Source organism: Tupaia chinensis, unplaced genomic scaffold (genome assembly GCF_000334495.1).
Source record: "Tupaia chinensis unplaced genomic scaffold, TupChi_1.0 Scaffold000249_1, whole genome shotgun sequence".
NCBI lineage: Eukaryota > Metazoa > Chordata > Mammalia > Scandentia > Tupaiidae > Tupaia > Tupaia belangeri.
The window spans coordinates 1,901,477-1,924,196 of record NW_006159728.1 but is presented as its reverse complement, the minus strand read 5'-3'; the positions used below and the strand labels follow the sequence as shown (position 1 = coordinate 1,924,196).

The 22,720-nt window shown below is 37.4% G+C and overlaps 1 protein-coding gene across 6 annotated transcripts in view; it reads left to right on the top strand.

The window, feature by feature from the left end:
* The window catches only part of VSTM2A (V-set and transmembrane domain containing 2A), a 33,246-nt gene extending 16,094 nt beyond the window's left edge, over positions 1–17,152 (top strand). For 2 of the 6 annotated variants that reach the window (XM_006148906.2, XM_006148910.2), the window contains exon 5: positions 14,111–17,151. In XM_006148906.2, coding sequence (XP_006148968.1) covers positions 14,111–14,199 — 89 coding nt within the window. In that variant the 3' untranslated portion in view covers positions 14,200–17,151. Of the gene's footprint in view, positions 1–12,692; positions 12,874–13,851; positions 13,956–13,988 lie in introns of those variants that run through there. The other 4 variants (XM_006148908.3, XM_006148907.2, XM_006148909.2 and 1 more) reach the window with 4 other exon arrangements.
* Positions 17,153–22,720: the final 5,568 nt, after the last annotated feature.

Below are 22,720 nucleotides of genomic sequence, written 5' to 3'. Positions count from 1 at the left end.
AAATTCAAAGGTGTTGGAAGAAGGGAGGTGCGGGACTGAGGGCTTTGCAGAGAGATTGTTTTCCTGATTTAACACATCAGTAAATGGTGCATTGCATTGAGGTAGAGCCAGTCATGTGAGACCTCAATGTTCATTTTGGTTTAAGTGATCCAATGTGGCTGTTTACATGGGTTAATTTAATTTGATCTTTATAATTCTATCAGTTAACCAGCTACTATGTATATCACGTGTAGATGAATCATCTGAAAAATAGATTTGAGGCAATGATTTGCATAATACAGGCCAAGGGATCTGTTAGAGCTGTTTTTGAATTGGACTGATGTAGGTTGAGTCTATGCCGGTGAAATTCTCCTGCAAACATACTTGACCCTACTCATTGAAATTCAGTAACTAGCAGGACCTATAACACCAAGGCCCATCTGCAGGCTAGATGGTTCATGAAGGTTCACTTGTGATTACCAGGTCGTCTGTAATTGAGGAGACCTGAAACAGAATCTGCCTATGTTCTAAGCTCTTGTCTCCAATGATTTTATGGTTCTTGATTTCTGGACACTGCCATGGAAGCAGCTTCCTGGATGTATGGCCAAGGGGTTGGGAGTTTGCTGGAAAGACTCGACTCAGTTGGACAAAGTAACACTCATCCTAAGAGACAGGAAGGGCCAGTGTTCTCCCAAGAAACACTTATGTCACTAGTAACTGACACCAGTACATTCATCTCAGCTGTGAAGGGGCATAAATAAAAGGGAGATGTTCCACAGACCTTCTGCCACTGGTGACAGTAGGGGTATTAGGGCACAGCAGTTAAGAAGGAGAACCAGTGCACCCTTCCTGCTCCAACACTCATGGCTGTGTGTCTCTGTTTCCTCATTTCCCAGATGGAAACTACAGTACAATCTTCATAGAGTTTTGAGGATAAAAAGACCTTGTGCACATATAGGTCTTGGCTCTTTATTTGCTCTTAATAAGGGATAGCCATGCTGTGTTTATGTCTATTACGACACTTGCTTGTCTATTATTATATCAGCAATGAAATTATTAGAGTAAATGGTCTGTATCCCTGGTTCTTCTAGACAAATACTCTCTTTATTGAGTATGTAAAAGTGATGAATTAAAGAAGGAAGACTAGTTCTTCATTCTTGGCTTATATCTTACTGTTTATAATTTCAGAGCTTTCTTTTTTTCTTCTTCTGTCACAATGTCATTAATTGATGACAAATTTTCCTCTATATAACCATCACATGTTAGTCACCAGCTGTCTTGCCCAAGGGTGTAGCTAGTTCCTTACTGTAAAACACTAGGAAATTCCAAAGAATTTCTTTTTAATTTAAACTGTGTGTTCTAAATAAACAACATATTATTTGGAAGCCATTAAAGTACAAACTTATCTTAATTAAATTTAAAAATTTGAAAAAGATTCTTTGAATTTTTAAGGTCACAAATTAATTAGAGATATATCTGAACACATAAACAAGTGAGAATATTTTTGAAAACCTTTAAAAAGGAGAAAAAGAAAACGAGAAAAGAAAAAATTTAAAATAATTAAATGAAACTGTCAGGGGCTGGCAGGTGGCATGGTGGTTAAGGATGCTGGACTCCCACATGACCCACCATAGTTTGTGTCCCAGACCTGGTGGCCTGCTCGCTCTCTCTCTCTTTCTCTCTCACTCTCGTCAAATTAAATAAATAAATAAATAAATTTAAATTTTAAAAATTCTTAGAAAAATGAAAATATCATAGTTTTATGCCAAACAGGTATATATTTGACTCCTAGACTTACCATCCATCAGCTTCTTACTTCGATTGAGCTGCTTATAACAACATCTCTTGACCTGAGTTCCGATTAATAAAACCAATAAGTTTATTCTTATCCCCAAGGGTCATTTTCACCTTTAAGTAAAATCATGGATTTTAGCCACCAAGCAGAGCAAACCTGACACCTGAGTGAGCTCAGCAATTGCTAGTTTTCTTCCTCTTTGCTTACTAGATGTTAAAATATGTTAAATAACCATGACTTAGGGATAATAAGGAAACATAAATATAGAGATTAAAGAAAATAAAAAGAAGCCTGGAGCATTCTAAAATTATATTTAAAATGCAATATAATAGCTAGTGAATTAAAATATAGTATTTAAGGCAAAATTTATTTAATTAATAACTACCAAAAGGAAACATATTATCACAGATTATAATTTATGTACAAATAAACTTTCATAACAGAGCTAAGCAAGAAAGAAAAAACAAATACAGTAAAGCATAAAGTCAGAGGCTTCAGGCATGGAATGTTTAAAGTTACAAAATAATTTACAAAGGCACATAAAGTTTTACTATAAATAATTTAAATCGTTTGTGTGATTACCTCAAGCATAATCAAAAAGTGAAGCAACAGACAAGGAAATATCTGTGCCTGACACTTACGAAAAGAAGTAAAAATGTCAACATTTATAGATGTTGTAATTATGTAAGCCACTCCAAATCACTTAGAGACATCGAAAGTGATTATGTAATGTGAATAAAGACAAGATAAATGTACAAATTTAAGTCACTCCTCTATATAACTGCAATACCAAAATAGAAGATACTTTGGGTATAAAATACAATCATCTCTATGAAAACCAAAAAAACACTTTCTTTATTTAATAAGTGTTTTTGTTTGCCTAGTGAGGAAACATTCCATGGGGTTGGATGGCCAATCTTAGAACTAAAATATGTCATTTTTCCTTCCTTCTGGAAAGAAACTCTAAGGAAATCAGTAGCAAGTCAGACACAGACTCATGGACAGGACGTTTATTACAGTTTTTTATATAACTGGAAATACCCAAATGACCACGAGTTACCTAAAGAATGCATTAAAACACACATTGAATATTAAGCAGTTTCTAGAATCATGCTTTCAAAGAATATTTAATGACACTAGAAAAGACTCAATACATAATATCAAGTGAAAAAATGGAGGATACAAAACTTTAAGTCAGTCGGGAACCAGCAGTTAGCGTAATGGCTATGTCACTGGACTCCCACGTAGTCGACCGTGGTTCGCGTCCCAGACCCGGTGGCTTAAAACTCACGCCGGGCGCGTGTGCGTGCGTGCCCAGGATCCCGAGAGGAGAATGGAGAAGGGATTGCGGCGTGACCATCCCCCCTGGGGGGTGATTTCTCGCTTTCTGTCTCTCTGTCTCTCTCTGTCTGGCGAGCACACGTGCCCTATAGCAAAAACCTCTCAAAAAAAAAAAAAAAGAACAGAAAAAAAAAAAGAAAAAGAAACTTTAAGTCAGTCAGTCGACATTAAAAAAATCAAGAAAATATATAAAATGTTCATCAGAGGGCAAGGTAAGGTATGATATTTATTATTTTTATTACCTTCTTTTTTTCATAATATCTGTACAATGATAATGTATTACTTTGTTATAAGAAAAAAAGAAAATTTAAAATTTCCCCAATTTAAAAATACCAGCAGGCATCTCCTGAGAGAAAATTAGCAAAAATGAAGATACATTCAACAAATAAAGAGAAACAAAGTAAAATACTGAATTTGTGTGATTATAGAGATTATGACAAAATTTAAAATGTATAATATATGTGCATGTATGTACATATATGCATATGTTCAAACACATGTACACATGTATGAATATAAAGCACTGTTCTAAAACTGATATATTCAGAAATGACTGGTAGCACTGAAATTACTAACATTGTATTTTATTATAACTTATTTCCTAAGGACTAGGTAGAGACTTGACCATCAGGTTATTTTTTATGTTCTAAAAAAGGGAATGGTCTTGATGAATTTCTGTTGATTAAATATATCAAGCACATGGTTCATAAATAAAATATCACACAATCGTTTGTCCCCTTGGTGGTATGACTCACCCGGCCCCCATTCAAAGAGAGATGTAAATGGTGAGCAATCATCCTCCTTGGGAGGATGAAGGGAAAACAACACACAAGATGAGTTATAAATAATATTTATGTTTTATTTAATATGACTGCTTCCCAAAAGACTCTGAAAGAGCATTTCTTCATGAATTTAGGTTCCTTTAGGTATAAAACAGGCCCAATACTGGTGAAAAACACTTAGTACTGAAACTAAATTATAATTATTAAAGTTAGGAGCTATGGTTTTTGTCATTTGTTATTATCTATGTTATGGCTACAAAGCTGACAACTATAAAGATATTTTTAAAAATACAAAATAAGAAAGATGAAATTCAATGAAGCAGTTGTATTATCTTCAGAGATGCAAACATTTCTTATTCTTTAATTTTTTGCTAAAGGATGTGAGTGTTCATCAGAGAGAAAAAAAGAGACAAGGAGAATGAGATCCGCCCTTCAAGGAGGCTGGCCATACCACAATCCCTTCTCCTTTCTCCTCTTGGGATTTTGAGCATGCATGCCCTCACATATAGCGTGGTTTTTAAGCCACCAGGTCGAGAATTCAAACCTTGCAGTTGGCCATTTGAGATCCAGCTGCTTTCACTGCCACAGAACTCGCTACCTCCAGACACAAACATTATAATGAAGATTAAATAATGCAGTCAAAGATTGCAAATTTCAAAATATGGAGGAATCCACCTTTTGTGGCCAGGGAGAAAATATGAGGCAGATAGTTTTCTTGCTTTAGTTGGCTTTCTTAAACCATTGTCACATCCTTAACAGCATCTTCATCAACTACTTATAAATTGATTAATTCTTCTGATTCAACAAACCCATATATGATTAAGGTGATTTTCTCTTTTCTGCCAGCATTGTAAATAGCTAATTTGAAAAATGCTACATTTAAGAAAAAAGCAGTACCTTCATGACCACTAAATAGAAAGAAAAGTCTTTGGAATTTAAAATTCACTCTATTTCACACTACCTAGAAACATTAAAAGGATTTGGAAGCTCCAAAATGTGTCTTGATACTTTTATTGTTACTGCAGTACCTAGCACTAGGCTTAGCATGTAATTAGCATTAAGTATTTAGGGACTAAAAATTATGCTTTGGTTTATGAATAGTGCAGAATACTTTTTTAAAAAAAGATTTTTTTATTTTATTTTATTTGTTTATTATTTATCTTTTTGATTTGACCAGAGGGGGACAGAGAGAAAGATGAAGAATACTTTTGAGGATAATACCACTGCTAATAGTTACATAAATTGGAATGTAGTTGGGTCAAGCTTTAAGTAAAAAACCTCAGACCACCTATGTCATAACCATCAGCAAAAATCAGAAAACAGCACGTGGATCACCTTACATTACATACTTATGACAATAATTTATTTAAAAATTATTTTAATGATTAATTATGTCTAGGAAGTCTAATGAACAGCCCCTTGCAAAGTTTACTTCTATCCATTTATATGCCGGCTTTGTTAAATAGAATATACATTTTTGGGGGGATACAGACAATTTTAAATCTTGCTGTAAATATTTCTAATTATTTCATTTGAATAGTCTAATAGCCAAGAAGAAATTTCTGTAACGAAGGTAATTTATAAAACATTCTAATTCGGAAAATTTTGAAATAACTAGATTAGGGGAAATGGTAAAAACTATTGGCTCAAAGTTGGAAAACATGTGGATAAATCTTAGGGTCTTTTCCTTATTATAACAAGTGTGTTTCCTGAGGCCTCATAAGTGATGTTTCCATAAGTCCTGTTGGCATTAGCTCCTCAAATAATTCTTCCTTAAATTCGAACTTACTGGACAATAAAAATTAAGGCAAATTACTGTATTTGTATGTTATAGTGATTACTTTTCAATTTACCTAAGAAGGTACATGAAGATTGAAACCACCTATTATGGTGTTTCTTTCTTTATTTTTATTTCCTTCTCTTCCTTTTCCTTCTATTTTTTCACTCTAAGTTCCTCAGTTGCCATACCTTTAAAAATATACGAGATTTTTCCTTCTTTTGTTAATTTTTCTCTGATGTCATTGGAGATGGGGGTGATGGTAGGTGGTCTATGGCAATATGCAAAAAAGAATGTGGGTGAGAAGAGGTATACTTTATTTCACTAGTTAGTGAGAGATAACTCTGCTATTCAGCTACACTGACCTCAACTCAGGATTTAGGAAAGTATATTCCTCTGACTTATACACTTACTAGTCTATACTAAGCGAAAACTACCTGTGGAGCATTTTGTATCAAATTCTCATGCAGATCCAGCTGTCCTCCCCTTGCTGGGATAGGTGCTCTGGACAGACAATGGGTAAAGCAGAGCCCAGCCCACATCAACACCACTGTCCTCATAATTTCCTCTGGTCCATTGGCCAACTTGAGTATATTTACTTAAACCCTCAGTTAAATTTGCTATTATTCAACAATACCACCAGTACAACAAAACCACATGTGTAAAATTACTAATATGGAATTTGTGGTCATTCAAAGTCTGGATTACTATCTATATTCCCATTACAAGGAGTTTACAAAGTCATAATAAAAATATTCATGTAGACTCCATGAGCAAATAAATAGTTTCAGACATTTCAGCAGCATTTATATATGTACCAGCAGATGTGCTAATTGCAAGTCCATTTTATTTATGCATTAAAGCAATTATTAAATGTACATGGTATTGAAACTTGATTTTTGAAAGCATCATATTTATTTTTCCACCAATTTATATATTATATATTCTTCCTCCCATTCTGTAAGAGTCACTCATATTCTTATACATGTTTAATAGGCAGAAGTGGTAAATACAGAGCTTTTCAGGTATGGAGAACTGCTAGATTAAATTATTAACTAATTTCTAGCCTCGTAGTTCAAAAGTCAAGCAGAAACTAGATTGAAGTTTCACCTGTACCAAAAAAGAGCACAATAAACTGGAACGAATTATGCAGAGAACTTGGAAAAATGCAATTAAAGGATGAGTTTATTCTGGTGCAAAAAGTTTTGACATCTATTCATAGTTTTCTCGTGTTGTGCATTTTCCACAAACTTTCTGAAGACACCTTGTATACCCCTTCTTGAGTTCAGTTCCTCACAGGATTATGGCCAGAGGTACAGAAATAACATGTTCCACAAATTAGTTGCTTTTATTGTGATTATCATCCTCCTGCACAAGAGCTGTTCGTACTGGATGGGTGAGGGACAAGGAAAATGTGCTGTTGTAGCCTTAGCAAGAGCTACAGGGAATTTCTTTCACCTGTCCAGTCTTTAGCAACTACAGAAAGTAGAAACTCTGAAAGGCTCCAGTGACTGGTTTTAAACAAGAGGAGAGACAGGAACATTCTGTGGTGAATGGGATCTCACCCATGTGTCCTTGTCATTTAGGCCTTGTGTTCGTGGACAACTGCACTTTTTCCCTCAGCTACAATAGGAGGCCTCCACTAGAACAGAGCTGTAAATTTGCTGACTAACGTAAAGCAAGAAAGGAAATTCAAACAGCCGCTGCCAACATGCCAGGGCACATAAAATAGGAGATTTATGTGTTAGGTCAAAGAGAAGCACATTTCTTCTTAAAAATGGATTTCTGGAAGAAATTGGCCCTGGATCCCTAAGAATTCTAATAAAAAGATACTCTAATCAAAAAAAAAAATAGGATAAAATTATCCTATTATTTGCCCTTTCCCCTTAAATAGTGATTTAGTATGTGCAAACCTGAATAAAAATTGCATTAAAAGCTAGCTCATGTTTTTTCACAGAGCTATTTTTATTTCTTAAAGCTGGCATCAGTAATAAGTGGGAAGTGTGTCAGAAGGGCCTGTCTGTTCTGAGAGCAGTAATGGACACTCCATTTTTGATGGGTTGGACCTCTTTATGGACAAAAGATCATTTGACTATCGCTTCTTTTACTATTGAAGGGTTCCTTTTTTGGTTTTGCTCATATGGTGAAATCACTAACATTCACTTTGACAAAAGATCCTTTCGTCAAACCATGGAGCCGCAGGGGGAGAGAAACTGTTTCCTCTTTGTTCTTTGCTCCTTTGGGTTCATTCGATACTCAAATAAGAAGAAAAACAGAAGAGTCTATCAAGGATCAGATCTAAAGCTGTAGACAGATCCCCAACGGTGAATGTTCTCCAAATGTAAACCAACGAAAGATTTCGTTCTCATAGGAAATTCATCCATCAAAAAACATTCAAAGCCAAGAGATAATGAATATTTGAAGAGTTGGTAAAATTAAAATGAAATACATTGTTTAGATGGCTATCTCTACTCTTCAGTTAATTATTTGAATTGAATATCCATAATTTCTGTTAATTTTTTTAGAGATATTTTTGCTATAGGGTGCATGCACAGAAAGACAGAGACAGAGAGACAGAAAGTGAGGAATCACCTCCAAGGGGAATGGACACACTGCAATCCCTTCTCATCCGTTTTCCTCTTGGGATTTTGGGCACACACACACACCACTGACATGAGTTTTAGGCCCGCAGATCTGGGAACCATGGCTGAACCACGGCCAACTACGTGGAAGTCCAGCAACATAGCCATTATGCCATCTGCTGGTCCCACTTCTGTTGATTTTTTCTGATAGGCAAAAGCTTTTTCTCCTCACTGTTACTAGCTAACAATGGCATTTCAAACAAACAGAGGTTTTTTTTTGTTTTTTTTTTTGTTTTTTTAAGACTTATTTTATTTAACTTTATTTATTTATTTATTTATTTAAATTTGACCAGAGAGGGACAGAGTGAGAGAGAGCAAGAGGGTAAGGGAGAAAGCAAGCCACCAGGTGTGGGACTTGAACTGCGGTCACCCATATGAAAGTCCAGTGTCCTTAACCATCAAGCCACCTGCTGACCCCCATCTGTTTCAGGTTTCTTGGTCCCAGGCTAATTTAAACAAAAGCTTAGAAAGGAGTTCTTAGAACAGAGTGGAACCATACCTCACTTGAATAGTTCAATGAATTTAGAGAAATTTTCAGCTCTAAAATTCTGTAACATGAAAAGTTCAAAATACTATAATAAGACATTTGATTTATCATAAGGAGAAAAACAAAGTTCATCAGTTCAGGTTTGGGGGAAAGTTAAGTTTTTCTTTGGAGAGATTTTCGCTATAGGGCGCGTGCACTCGCCAGACAGACAGAGAGAGACAGAGAGACAGAAAGTGAGAAATCACCCCCCCAGGAGGGATGGTCATGCCGCAATCCCTTCTCCTCCATTCTCCTCTCGGGATCTTGGGCATGCACGCACACGCACCCGGCGTGATTTTTCAGGGTCAAGGACACGAACCGCAGTCGACTACGTGGGAGTCCAGCAACATAGCCATTACGCTAACTGCTGGTTCCTGGGAAAGTTAAGTTTTTGATGAAATAAGTTTTCTCTAAAATAAGTCATATCTAGTGCACTTCCACTGAGAGGATTAGTATTGTTTACATTTACTAGTTTCACGTGCAGTTTAACACAAGTGGAGGGACCAGAGAAGTGTTGCTCATCCCAGGCAGTTCCAGAAGGAAATAGATCCATGCTCTGTGACGAGCTGCATGGGTGTTTCTTCATTTCTGTAGCTCCATTTAACTCCCTGTTACCCATGTAGCCTACTATTTCATGCTACATTTTCTTCCACTGAGTCACGTTTTCTTGATCAGGGTTGTTGAGAGGATCAACGAAGATGATGTATGCAAAGTGCCTACTGCACATGGCAGATTCCAGTACATTTCACTCAACCCTGAGACTCATGTGAGCAAGAGGGGCGCAGCATTGTTCAATATGCCCAGTGTCTTCCAGCCTAAGGATCATAGATTCAGGGAGAAAGGGCAGTACAGACGGAAGTCTAAAAACGAAGGTGCTGAAAGGGAGCTCAGTTCAGCCATCTAGAAGACGGAGGAGAGAGGCTAGGGGTGGGGACTCTTGTGCAACTTTCACTAGCCTCTCAGTGGCAGTGAGCCTGTCTGATAACCTGCAGGATAGCATAGCTGCTGCAGCAGGTGACATAGTGAAGGTGGCACTCTGCTGACCATTTCTGGCCTGATGGCTCAGGAAGCCCTGGTCTTGCCTATTGTGTTTTAATCATTTTTTTTTTTAAAGACGCAGATGGAGTTTTTATTATTCTCTGAAATTATAGTATCTTTGAGGTTTTTGTCATGATTCTTCCCGATCAGACTTCCATTCGTGACACCTTCTTGAGAAATGCTGGCTTGTTGGCATCTCGGTGAAGGCGAGTCCAATTCTAGCAGTTGCCTGAGTAAGACGGGATCAGAAATGGAAGCCAAGTTTCTGCAGTACTTAGATTTCTAAGAAGACTTCTTAGACTCGTTCATTTACAAAATGGAGAAAATGTCCTCCTGCCTTACAAAGACCTGAAAAGTGCTGTGAAAAATCTTTACGCATAAAAACAAACGAAAGGCATCAGCATTAAAGAGCAGCCGAGAGACGGCATGAAGCGGCATTATGGGTCCAGCTCCATGTTCTTCACATAATTTAGATACTAGCATCCCTCTCTCTTCTCCACAGAGTACTTTATGTTGGAGGCAAATGTTTAAAAACTCTCAAAGCCTTGTTTTAGATGTTGAGAGTAATTAAAAGATTGCTAAAAATGTTACTCTTTGCTTTTAATGAGCTAATAGGGTAATCAGCACGATAAGAGATGAATATAATGAATTATAATCAGTGTGAGTCAGGGGAAGGCCACAGACAGTGACATGCGAAATACTGCTGACTGAAGTTCAAAGGAGAGAGATTACAGCTAGCAGGTGGGAACAGTGGACATTGGGCTATCTGAAGGCGGTAGTTGTTTAAATGTATGACTATATTGGGAGGATAGAGGGTTATCCTGCTGACCTGGGCATACTGAGAAGGATTCTGAATAATTTCTCCACAATGTCTGTCAAATGAATATGAAAAAAAAATACTGAATGGTTATTATGCTTATTTTATGAAATATCAAGGAAATGATATCTTATTTTAGAGAGGTAGCACAGGAAATCAGAACTTGGAGCTCCCAAGGAAATCCCAGTATTCCTTATTTTACCAAAGTAAGTGTTTCTATATGTAAAACTGAGACTAGAGCCTGAGGAATAGTCAAAGTTCTTTTTACCAGAAAAAAAAAAATTAAAACAGAAAGTTCTGTAGAATAAACCTAACACATTTGATAATCAATAATTATTTATGTAAATTGTATGAACCTAAATGAAAATGACTATGATTATTTATTTAAATTTCATAGAACAAATTACAGAATTTCATTTTATTTAAATTTTTCAGAAGGCTCATGAACTCACCAGAAAGTCAAAGAGACAGAGAAAGAGAGAATGGAAGAAAGTGGCCTCTCTCCCCATGGGGAATGGTCACCATGACCTCTTCTCCTCCATTTCTCCCTCTGTCTGAGATTTTGGGCACCCATCCATATCTCCTGGAATATTTTTCAAGCTGCCAGGTCCAGGACTCATACCTTGCAGTCGACTATATGGGATCCAGGTCCTGAACCACCAGGCCACAGGCGAAGCAACCAGATGGTCCACAGCATTTTAGATTCTCAGGATTCATTGTCTAAAATCTTTGGGGCTACAAAGATAGGGAGTACACAGCTCTTTTTTCAAGACATAAATAAAAAAAACACAAGAGAAAAACAATCGGTGATTTGATGACAATGCAGATTTGTTTCAGAATTTACTACATAAGAAAAAATATCTTTATAATAGTCCTGACAGAAATAAATTTTATGTAATTAATAATGTGCAATGGTAACATCAAAACATGATAGAAAATGCATGCCTCCAGAGTGAATAAATGATTGCAATCTGAAAAAAATGTACTATTTGCAATGTTGTATTGCATATCAAATGGCTGTTCAAGATTTTAGTTGCCATAAAATATTCTTTACAGTATATAATTGAGTTTTTTCAAGTTTATAGTACTCATGTAAATTATGCTTTAACTTGCACATGCTGGATATTTTGGATTGTCGGAAAAGTCATGATGCTTTTTAGAAAAACACAGAAAAATACATCATAACTTTTCTGACAACCCAATAGTATGTCAGGAAATGTTAAGTGGAAATGAAGCAGCTATTCCCTTGATACCTTACAAGGATGAGAGTGTCAGGCATTTCCTCTGAAGTGTTGGTTAACTGAGAAAAGGGCAGCATGAAAATACGAAGCAATTTCAGCAAATTTTAGTCAATCTGAAATATCCATGCCAAAAGGAAACCATTATTTTACAAAATATTCTTTTACGGAGTGAATCATTTTACCTAGTTCCATTGCTTTTAGCAATTTTTAAAACTTTTATAGATTATCAGATGTATTTTTTGTCAAATCAAGTGCCATTGGTTATTTATTTATTTATTTATAGGGTTTTTTTTTTTTTTTTTTTTTTTTTTCTAGAGTGTGCGTGTGTGCCAGAGAGAGATGAGAGAGAGAGAGAGAGAGAGAGAGAGAAATAGAAAGCGAGAAATCCCCTCGTCCCCGGGGGGATGACCACGCTGCAATCCCTTCTCCTCCATTCTCCTCTCCAGATCTTGGGCACACATGCACACACGCCCAGCATGAGTTTAAGCCGCTGGGTCTGCGACTCAAACTGCGGTGGACTACATGGGATCCAGCTACATAACCATTATGCCAACTGCTAATCCCAGCCATTGGTTATTAAAGGAGAAATGTAATATGTTTTCTTTTCCTTTTTTTTAATGGATTTTCATGAATCCTTGTGAAAAAAATCTATCTTCAAAAGATAATAAAAACACGTGCTTAATTTTGAAAAGCTCTGAAGCTAACAGTTTTATAAAGATTATATATAGTATCCTTACATGATCTCTGTACCTAGAGCTGCAGATGGACTGAACGATCACATTTGCCTTTTTGAAACCTTGTCACCCAACTTGAATAAAAGAACACTCTCCAGAGACTCACCGCTCACCTCTAAGTCTTCAGTCGTTAGGTCTCTGTGAGGAGATAGCATGTTAAATACATAGCTCACCTACCAAAAAGGCAAGTCGATGACAGTAATGGGGGTCTACGTAATGGCCACTTTTTTAAATTGCCACGGATGAATGCACTCTCTAGGGAGGGGGAGAAAAAGAAAGCACTCCTCAGTGGAGTGTGGTTACAGCACAATCCCTCCTCCTCCATGTCCCTGTCCTGCTGGGATTTGGAGTATGCGCATACATATGTTTTTCAAGCTGCTGGGGCCAGGATTTGAGCCGCAGTCAGCCAGGCAAACATCTGGCTCTCTTGACCACTAGGTTACGGGGCTGGCCGACAATGGCCACTTTAAAAGCCTCTATTTATTGTGCAGTGACTTTTTGAGAATAAGAGGTTCTGCCACAATTTTTCTCACTGCCAATGTGGACCTTAAAATGATATAGCTAAATATTCAAAAGATTGAATCTCCCCATCCCTTTCAAACGCTTTTAACCTTTCTCAAAGAAAGATGGAAAGAAAGAAATGCTTCCATCCTCATCACAATGTGTTTTTTACTTATAAAATCTGATATGTCATCATAGCTAGAACCTCACTGGATAAAATACATGAAAAAAATGCAAACATACCATGTGATTTCTTCTCCTAGAGAGTCTTGGAGCTCTTTCAAGAATTTCCCATCTTGATAGCACAACATTAACTTTTCCTTAGATTCCAAGATGATAAAAATCAAGAAAGCTCTTACTCTAAAGTAAAAGCCCAAAGGCACCAGCCCAGAACGAGTCTCCCCAGCCCTGAGAAGCCTGCAGTTCTCGTTTGGGGTCACATCTCCCCTGGGTTGTCACAACCACAGAACTAACACAGAGGGTGTACTTCTAGGTATCAGTATAGGAACCACGAAATGACCACAGGGAATGGTCCTCAAGAAATTGCTTGAGGGGAAGTGTCTGGATTTGTTCCTCTCAGTGTTCCCAAGCGTGGGAAGGCGTTGTTTGAAAACAGGACAAAGCAAACACCACCTACTTCCTGGGACTGAAATGCTTTGTATGTGTTGTTATTTGCAGTGCATGCCAAGACATTCATGAGCACCAGAGCCGAGCTGGCGAGCTAATTAAATATATTATGTATGTGTTTAAAACAGCCTAATAAGGAGCATTGGAAATCTTCAAGATGAGCGAATATCTTATAACTTCTTCCGCAGGTGCGAGGATAGCTACAAGCCATGGACTTTCTGTCCTGCTTCTTGTTTGTGGCTTTGTGAAGGGTGCTTTGCTTTAATCTAAAGTGCTGACTTTTTTCCAATATCACTTTCTCTTCTTAAAGCAAAGAGCAAATCGCCTGTAAAATCTACGGAGCGGACAGCAAAGTTGACCCTAAACTCCAAGCACCACTCCGCACCCACTGTACTCTAATTACCTACACAAGGAGCGTCTGCTTCCGGAGGCATAAACGAAGAGGCTATCACACGCTTTGTTGATAACATTTTCTTTGGCAAATCACTGATCTTTTATTTCAAGAGAATTAGTGTGAAGTGATAGAACATTTTCTAATAACAAGATCTATTTTTTTTCCTTTTCTTCCGGCGACTAAAATCATCATCTCACTGACTGCACAGGGGTTGGCCTGAACGTCATCTGTATGGTAATGTCATCCCTAGTGACACCATAGTGGTGTGGATACCACCGCTTTCCTGCTAAAGGACCCACTCCCTGCAAGAAGCAAACAATGGTCCAAAGACTACAGAACACAAACTAGCATCAAACAAAACCCCTTTTTGTGGGCAAGTGCAAAATTATCAACACTGCAAGTCAACAAGGAGAACATTACTTTAAATAAGGAATAAAAAAAGAAAGGCTTTTTTTTTTCTTGGATTTTTTCTTCCTTTTCTTGATTGCAGTTTTCCTGTTCGATGGTGGCAAGCATTTATTCTGGCCAATCCCTGTCAATTCTGGGAGGTTTATATAAATACAGTTTCAATGTTCTCTATTTCAATGTATTTTAATTCATTTCGCGATTCCTGTAAATGCAAACCTGACAAATTCTGTAAATTGCTTATAGTATGTGTGATATAACTTCAATGCAGATATACTATGACCCTCATGCAAGCTGACTTTTATCATTCTCTATATAAATATATACATATGACTCTATGTTGGGCCACCCACCAACCTTTTCTGATAAAGCATCTGTTTTTCATTTAGAATTCATATGCTGTGTCAATTTCATAATGCATTGCTTCATGTCCATAGGTTTGACAGCTGCAGATGGTCTTGGTGGTCTTCTGCTTCCTCCTGGAAAAATCCATATTCAAAATCGTATCAGTTTCTGATAAATGAATTAGTTTTGTTGTGTGTATGCTATGTTGGAATTTGCTCTGTTCCTTTACATATGGTATTTATTGAGGTTGGAGGGTCTCTTGACTCTGAAGAATGTACACACTGGTTTTGACAGCTATCTTTATATTATTATCATTAATCTTGTCCGAAAGGAATGTTGCTTCCAGAACGCTTGTCTTGCAGGTAAATGTGGGGAAGGTAAAGTAGTCACTATGATTCCCTGAGTTTAGGGGAGAACACTTCTTGCTACAGCTAAAATGCTGCTTCCTTTGGCCTTTATAAATCTCCGTTGCTTTGTCATTCTGTTATTTGCTGCTAATTATATCTTCATGTCTCCTAATTAAAAATTAAAATTTGGTTGCTAGCTAAATGCAGTATGCAAAAAAATGACTGCAAAGCCCCCAACTAAAGAAAATAATGTGTATAATTTTCACTAGTTAAGTGGATTATAATTTTAATATTCTATTCTGATCTTTGTCTTTATGATAATTCAGACTATCTTATTTAGAACCTGTTTTCTACTCCGGCAAAGAAAGACAGACAGAGCTATTAACGGGTTCCATATACACCATGGGATAGATATGTCTTGAAAGGAAATGATCTAAGTTTTCTTTCCAGAGAGATTCTTCCATTTTCTTTCATTACCAAACCAGAAGATCATCTATGTGGGGTCATGAGCCCCCAACATAAGGTCCTAACTGAAGCTTGAAGGCAATGAATACCTCTGCTTTTCAAAGGTAAATGCCCTCATTTTCTGCAATTCAATTATAAGCAGTGTGCATAGTCTCCTCCTATTTTTGACATTGTCTTCTGAGAAACAATGTTTCTTCCTAAATCTATTATTGCCATTCTTCTTGTTCATTTGGTTTATTTTAGTCTAATGAGAAAAATAAAGGTTTGATTGCGCTATTTTATTAACCTAGAAATGTATTTTCTTTCTAAGTTTAATACTTAAAACTGAATAAAACAATGGTAAGATAAACTCCATTAATTAAGCCTAGCTGGGCTTTAAAGATTGCATACGTTAAAGCATAAATTAGTAAACAGGTTCAAATTAGTGAAGCCGGGAAAATCCAACATCTTATGTGCTTGTGCCTGAAGTCCAGAAGGTGAGACCAGTCAGTTCTAAAGCAAGGCAGATTTGTACCTGTACTCACCGTGTTTACTGTGCTTATAATAAACGGCATATGCTAGTTTGGGGATAACTCTCCCAAGACTCATTGAGTCAGTGTCCAAAATAATGAAGACCCATTTCTCACTGCACTACCAAGACTCCAACTCTCTGGGCACTTGGAGAAAGAACATGGTACACTATTTGCTCCAAACTCAGAAAGTTAATATGGAACCTTAGTTATTGGAATAGAAACTATAAGAAATCAAAGAGACTTCCTAGTGGTTTTCACCTTCTATTGTATCCCTCTGGGACCATAACTGTGTGTAACCATGGCTACAGAAATGAATAAAGATCGAAAAATAAGTTATTTGATTTGCTCAACCTTGTCTCCAAGGTTATGTAATGTCTGTCTTAAGAGAATGCATTAGGATGCTGAGATCACTTACCCCAATTCAAGGCGAAATACATTTGTTCTTTCTGAAGACTTGCAGATTGCTTCCAAATAAAACAATGCAAATGGATATACTTGAAGATTTCAATAAAATAACAAAAAGTATCTAGAGTAGAAACTCTTAATCTAGGTTAGTAAATAAGCTTGTTGGAGTTCATGAACTCACTAAAATTAAATCTATTTTTTGCATATGTATTTTTTTATGGAACTGGTCCTTCGTATGCATTGATTCTGAACGTGATTTGATTACAGTTTGCTAGCCTAAAAAAGTCCTTAGATGGCTTTGAGCACCTAAGAGGACCTGATTTATTATAATTTTGTACTAGTTTGCCTTAAAGTTTTTGGAAGCAAGACATGTTTAGGAAATATATTAGGACACACACATACTGAGCAAAGAAAACATATTTCTATGTTCACAAAAGTTTCCTTTAATTTGTTATATGTTGCATGGAATACTAGATACAGGATGATATGTGTTGAAAGTTTAGAATGGATGGTAACATCATTTTGCAAAGAATACACAGATATCATTCAAATAAATGATCCTGGTATTGATCTTACATAAAAAGCAAAATATTAACTATAATTTAGTGCTAGTTTCTATAAGAAAAAAAATGTGATCTATCTGAGATAATACATAGACTCAGATGATTGAATCTTGGAATTAAGACTAAGTAGCTACAAAATACATGTGCATATCATTTTAAATATTAATCATAAATAATGTTCTTTTAAAACTGCTTATTAATTATGAGAGCATTCAGTCATTTGGGACAGGTAAAGATCTCAGGGTATTAGAGAGAAAGTAGTGAAAGTCCTTTCCTATATCTGGAGAGACATAAAATAGATAGCCAAAAGCAAGAAAAGATAAGTTACTGATCAAGTCTAAGACAAAATGTCCAACAGTATGATATAGACTACCGCGATGGAGTCAGGGGAGGTTGCTCTGAGGAGGAGACATCCAAGCCAATTTGGAATGAAAAGAAGCCAGTCGAAAGATGATCTGGGCCAAGAGCTTGTACAAAATTCCGGAAGTGAAATCCACCTTGATTTGTTCAGGACAAAAATGGCCAAGAACAGGAAAGTGATGGGGAGAGAAACGTGAGATCAGATCAGGCACAGGAACTTCGGACAAGACGAAGACAAGGAGCGAGAACAGGACAGAGCAAGGGTTTGTGAAAGTCCCAGTGTGAGCCATTATTCTGAAATCAACACGGGCTCTCCCGGGGTCTGGCCTTGTATCTCCCATGCAGCCTGGTCAGCAAATCTCCATTGGGATGGCACCAAATCCTCTCAATACTCTGGTTGCCCTTTTGTATTGATGCTGCAGGGATAGGAAGGCATGAGAGACTAACTCACCACTGGGAGGGTAATTTACAATTGATAATATTGAGGAGCAGAGGAGAGATGGAAAGACAGATGAAGCCACTTTGAGTATGGCACCGAGCTAGTTACGCCACTTATGAGCATAATCCGAAATAAAAGCACGAACGTATAAATGGAAAGGGTAGACAAGGTGAAAGAGATAAGTCTCACTCCTAGATACTCATAAGTAAAAAAAGTAATTAAGAATGTAAAGAAAGAGTAAAAGAGAAAAAGAAAAAATCTATGGTATGGACACACACATATACGTACACACACAGTTATCCAAACATCAGAAAATAAGAGCTGAGGGTGCTTCTGCATGATAAAAATCTCAAAAGACAATGGATTGAAGAGTACACTGTTGGCAAAGGAAAAGACTGAGATAAAATCATTTCCATTTCAGTAAGTTATATTTTCATGGTTAAAGAAGGAAATAAAACTATTCTAGGAGAGGCAAGGTGTGTGCTCCAAACTCTGACAGAATGGAGAATGGAGTAGGGCTTGGGATGTAACCACTCCCCATGAAGGGGTGCTTTCTCCCTGTCTCTCTGTCTCTCTGTCTCTTCCTATCAAGTGCATACGCTCTCTGGCAATTAAAAAAAAAAAAGGAAAAGAGGAAGAAAAAGAAAGTTACACTTGCCTTTATGTCACAACTGAGATAGAAACCAAATATGAAGTTAAAAAGAAATACACATAAGGTCCCAGCTAGGGTAGCGTGTGCTGGACACGGTTGCTTGTCAGGCTGGGATCACATGGGAGGCTAGTCTGATACCCAGTCCCGCCTAAAAGCCTGTGTGGTTGCATATACCTGTGTTCCCAGTTACTCAGGAAATTGAGGCATGAAGATCACAACATGGCAAGTGTCTGTCTAAAAACAAAAGAAAGAAAAAAATGCTACACGAACACACACACACTCCACAAATAATAAATAGGCATAATATAAATCGTTCACCATATGAGCTTTGAAATTGTGTTATATCTAAAGAATGCTTAAGTATTTTATTGTATTTTACTGTATATGAAAAGAAACAAAGTTTTACAAAATAATGCTTATCTTATTTTGTGCATGCAATGCATTCTATTTTCTATTTTGCTGTGTTTCTTTTTTGTTCAAGCTTGTCACAAAATATTAAATTGATTTTAAATCCATGATTTGAAAATAATCACAGGTGTATTTTATTACAAAATATAATACAAATGGAAAACATAATTAAATGAAAATATATAATATAAATCAATCATTTTATTTAGTTCCAAACTTTTACATTAAAAAAAGAAAACAGAGAGGATCCAAAGAAGAAAGAAATGTATTGTTTGTCCTCTATAAAGTGACCACAACTCAGGTTGGGGTTGGAGAAGCAGCAGGTTTGTTTTTTGTGTCTGTGGTCTTCGTGTTCTGTTAGGTTCGTGTCTTTTGTTTCTGACATCATCATCATCCGAACCTGCTTCCTATTTTTCAATAACCCCAGCCTCTAGTTACAAATGTCCCCCAGACAGTTTTTTCTTCAAAACTTTGTGAAATCTGCTGGAGAATAGTATGCCAGTATTTCATTCAGGCCACTCCAGAGCTGACCCCAGGTACACAGAGAAGCCGTGAAGACAGTGAAACAATGAGACTTACTACCATTGGGCTGTTTGATCATGGCTTCTGTAGGATGGAAATAGAATGGCAACTTCTTGAAGTAAGCCTTGATGTGCATAAGAAAAAGACTTCATTCCTGAAATTCAAGTCCTATGCTACCACAATAAAGTCATATCCCTCAGTCAAACCTACCACCAGAGTGAGTTAATGAATCTAGAACACCACAGAAGCGATCACTGGTCCCAAGAATGATATTTATTTTTTTTTTAAAAAAAGGTTTTTGATTTCTCTCATGAGCATGAGAAACAGAGAGAGATAGAAGAAAAAGACGATGATCCCCAATAGTGCTTCATGCCATGACAGTGCCTCCCAGTCCTGCACCAGCCTTCTCAGCCAACCAGGATCACAGGGGAGCACTGAGCTCATACAGGTCAACTGAGGGACCAACTCTGTTCTTCCATACATATCAAGCTCTAAGCAGTGGGTTCTCACTGCACCATCTGGCCTACCCCCCACAAAATACATTATGTGTGTAGTAGGACTATCACTCCCAGTCTCTCAGAAGTGAGGCCATTTGGAGAGTATCACAGAAATTAAAAGTACCTCCACCTTCCTGTGTTCTCAGACAATGGCTCCACAGTAATGCTATATCCAAGTGTCTCTAGGTGCTGTAGTCAGAGACGTAGGGGATAAATGATTAAGAGAATATTTATCAGCGTCCATTTTTTGGCCCATTGAGATAGCTATACCCATGTGTAATTACTTCCCCAGCTCCTAACAACAGTTGAAATATATACTCTTCACGATGTAAGGAATTCTACATTGCTTCTCTTCCCTAAAAGGTAGTGGCTAATAGTGTATGAGGGTCCCTAGAATTTCTCCCTATATAAAATAGTCAATAAAAAAAAAAAAAAACACCATGTCTTGGTACTAGCAGATGACACAATGGTTGTAACACTGGACTCCCACACGGCCAGCCAGTACAAGTCCCAGACACTGTGGCTTGAAACTCATAGCAAGCATGTGTGCGCACATGCCCAAGGTCCCAGGAGAAGAATGGAGGAGAAGTGATTGTGGCATGGCCATCCCTCTGAGGGGTGATTTCTCATTTTCCCTCTTACTGTGTTTCTCCCTCTCCAGCAAGCACATGCACTCTAAGGCAAAAAACCTCTAAAACAAAAACAGAACAACGTCTTGTCCCTGGAGGAAAGACAGTAATAGTGATCCTGTGAGAGACATGGAGAGGGGGCAATCATGTCTCCCTGTGCATGGTAGTAAGTCAGGTGGCTGAGTCTGGAGTCAGAATAACCATAAGCATAATTAGGCGCTCAGTGCACCTGTGGCTGCTGGGTCAGACGAGGTTACTCACTGGAACTAATTAGCAAAAGCCCCTGGTACCTGTCATGCAGTTAATAATTTGCTTATTTTCTGCTTTGTTACAATTAGAATGAGAAGAGAATGTTTTCTTTACCTGACTAGGATGAAGCTGCCCCTTTGTCATCTGGCCTCAAAGGTTCCTTGAGTCTTCAGGTCTGAGGTACAGTGTCATTAGCCCCACTAACAATAATACATCAATGAGCACCTTAGGGGCCTTAAAACATAGACACATGTACACATATACACTACAGAATGGAAGATAAACTCTGTAAAAAGTATAGGGCTATGGATAACTTCAAACATATCTTTAAACATTCGAGAAAGTATTAATTTCAGTCTTTCACAAACTACTGTAGAGAATAGAAAATACACTTTATTGATTCAATCAGTGTAGCTATGCTGGGAAGATTTCATTTTCTGTGCTGTGGAGATATACAGTGATTAAATGCAAAAAATAAAATGGTATTAAAAATCAAAATATATATATACATGGTATACTCTCCAACTTGTGAGGCTACTAGTACCTTGCTAAAAAACATGACAATGGTGAAATCAGCAGTTAGTGTAATAGCTATGTCGCTGAACTACCACGTAGTCGACCATGGTTAAAGTCGCGGACCCGGTGGCTTAAACTCACACTGGGCGCGTGTGCGCGCTTCCGCAAAATCCCAAGAGGAGAATGGAGGAAAAGGGACTGCAGCATGGCCATCCCCCCTGGGGGCGGTGATTTCTCGCTTTCTATCTCTCTGTCTTTCTCTGTCTTTCTGGCAAACGCACGCACCCTATAGCAAAAACCTCTCAAAAAAAAAAAAAAATGACAATGTTAGTATAAGAGAAAGGGCTATTAATGGCTAATCTAATCATGAGTATGGGCGCAAAATTATCTACAGATTAATGTAAAATAAATCTAGCAATATATAATATATCATATGAAATAAACCAGGTTTATTCCCCAAGAAGTAGACACACAAGATAAGAATGTGAGTCTAATTTATTTGAGAGGTTCAAGAACACCAATAGACAAAATGAAAAGAAGACAAAGAAGGAAGAATATGTTATCAAACTATAAGGTCTTCTGAAAAGTCATGACTCATTTTTGCATAGAAAAATGCATCATTACTTTTCCAATAACCCAACAGCTACCACTGCAAGCCATCAGAGTCTAAACCCATGGGGAAACTGACAACTCAAGTCAGCAAGCACATATCCTAGTTGTTAAGGGAGTTGAATCCTACTTCATTGACCACAGCTCAAATCCTAGTCCTGGCAGTTTGAAAAACACACTGGGCAAGCATGTGTGTATGCCCCAAATTCTAAAGAAAAGGAGAAATGGAGAAGAAATTGTGGCATGACCATACCTCATAGGAGGGTGCTTTCTCCTACTTCTGTCTCTGTCACTCTCCGACCAATTCACACATATTCTCACAATTTAAAAACATAAATCACATACCTCAGAGTTATCCCCAGTGAAAGGAGACTGGCATACATAAATAGCAACTCTTGTCGGTCATGGTTTGCAGGTTACTGGCCCTTCCGAAAGAGTTAGGGGTTAGTTCTTTGGCTCATCACCCTGCCTTGTGCAAAGGCAGAACAACTCTCTGTGGTTACCAAGATAATCCTCAGGAAAAGAACTGCAGCTGTTGGCAACTGGAAATTTGCTTGAACAAATTGAAGTACTGAGACAGATATGGGTTATAGCCATTCCTGC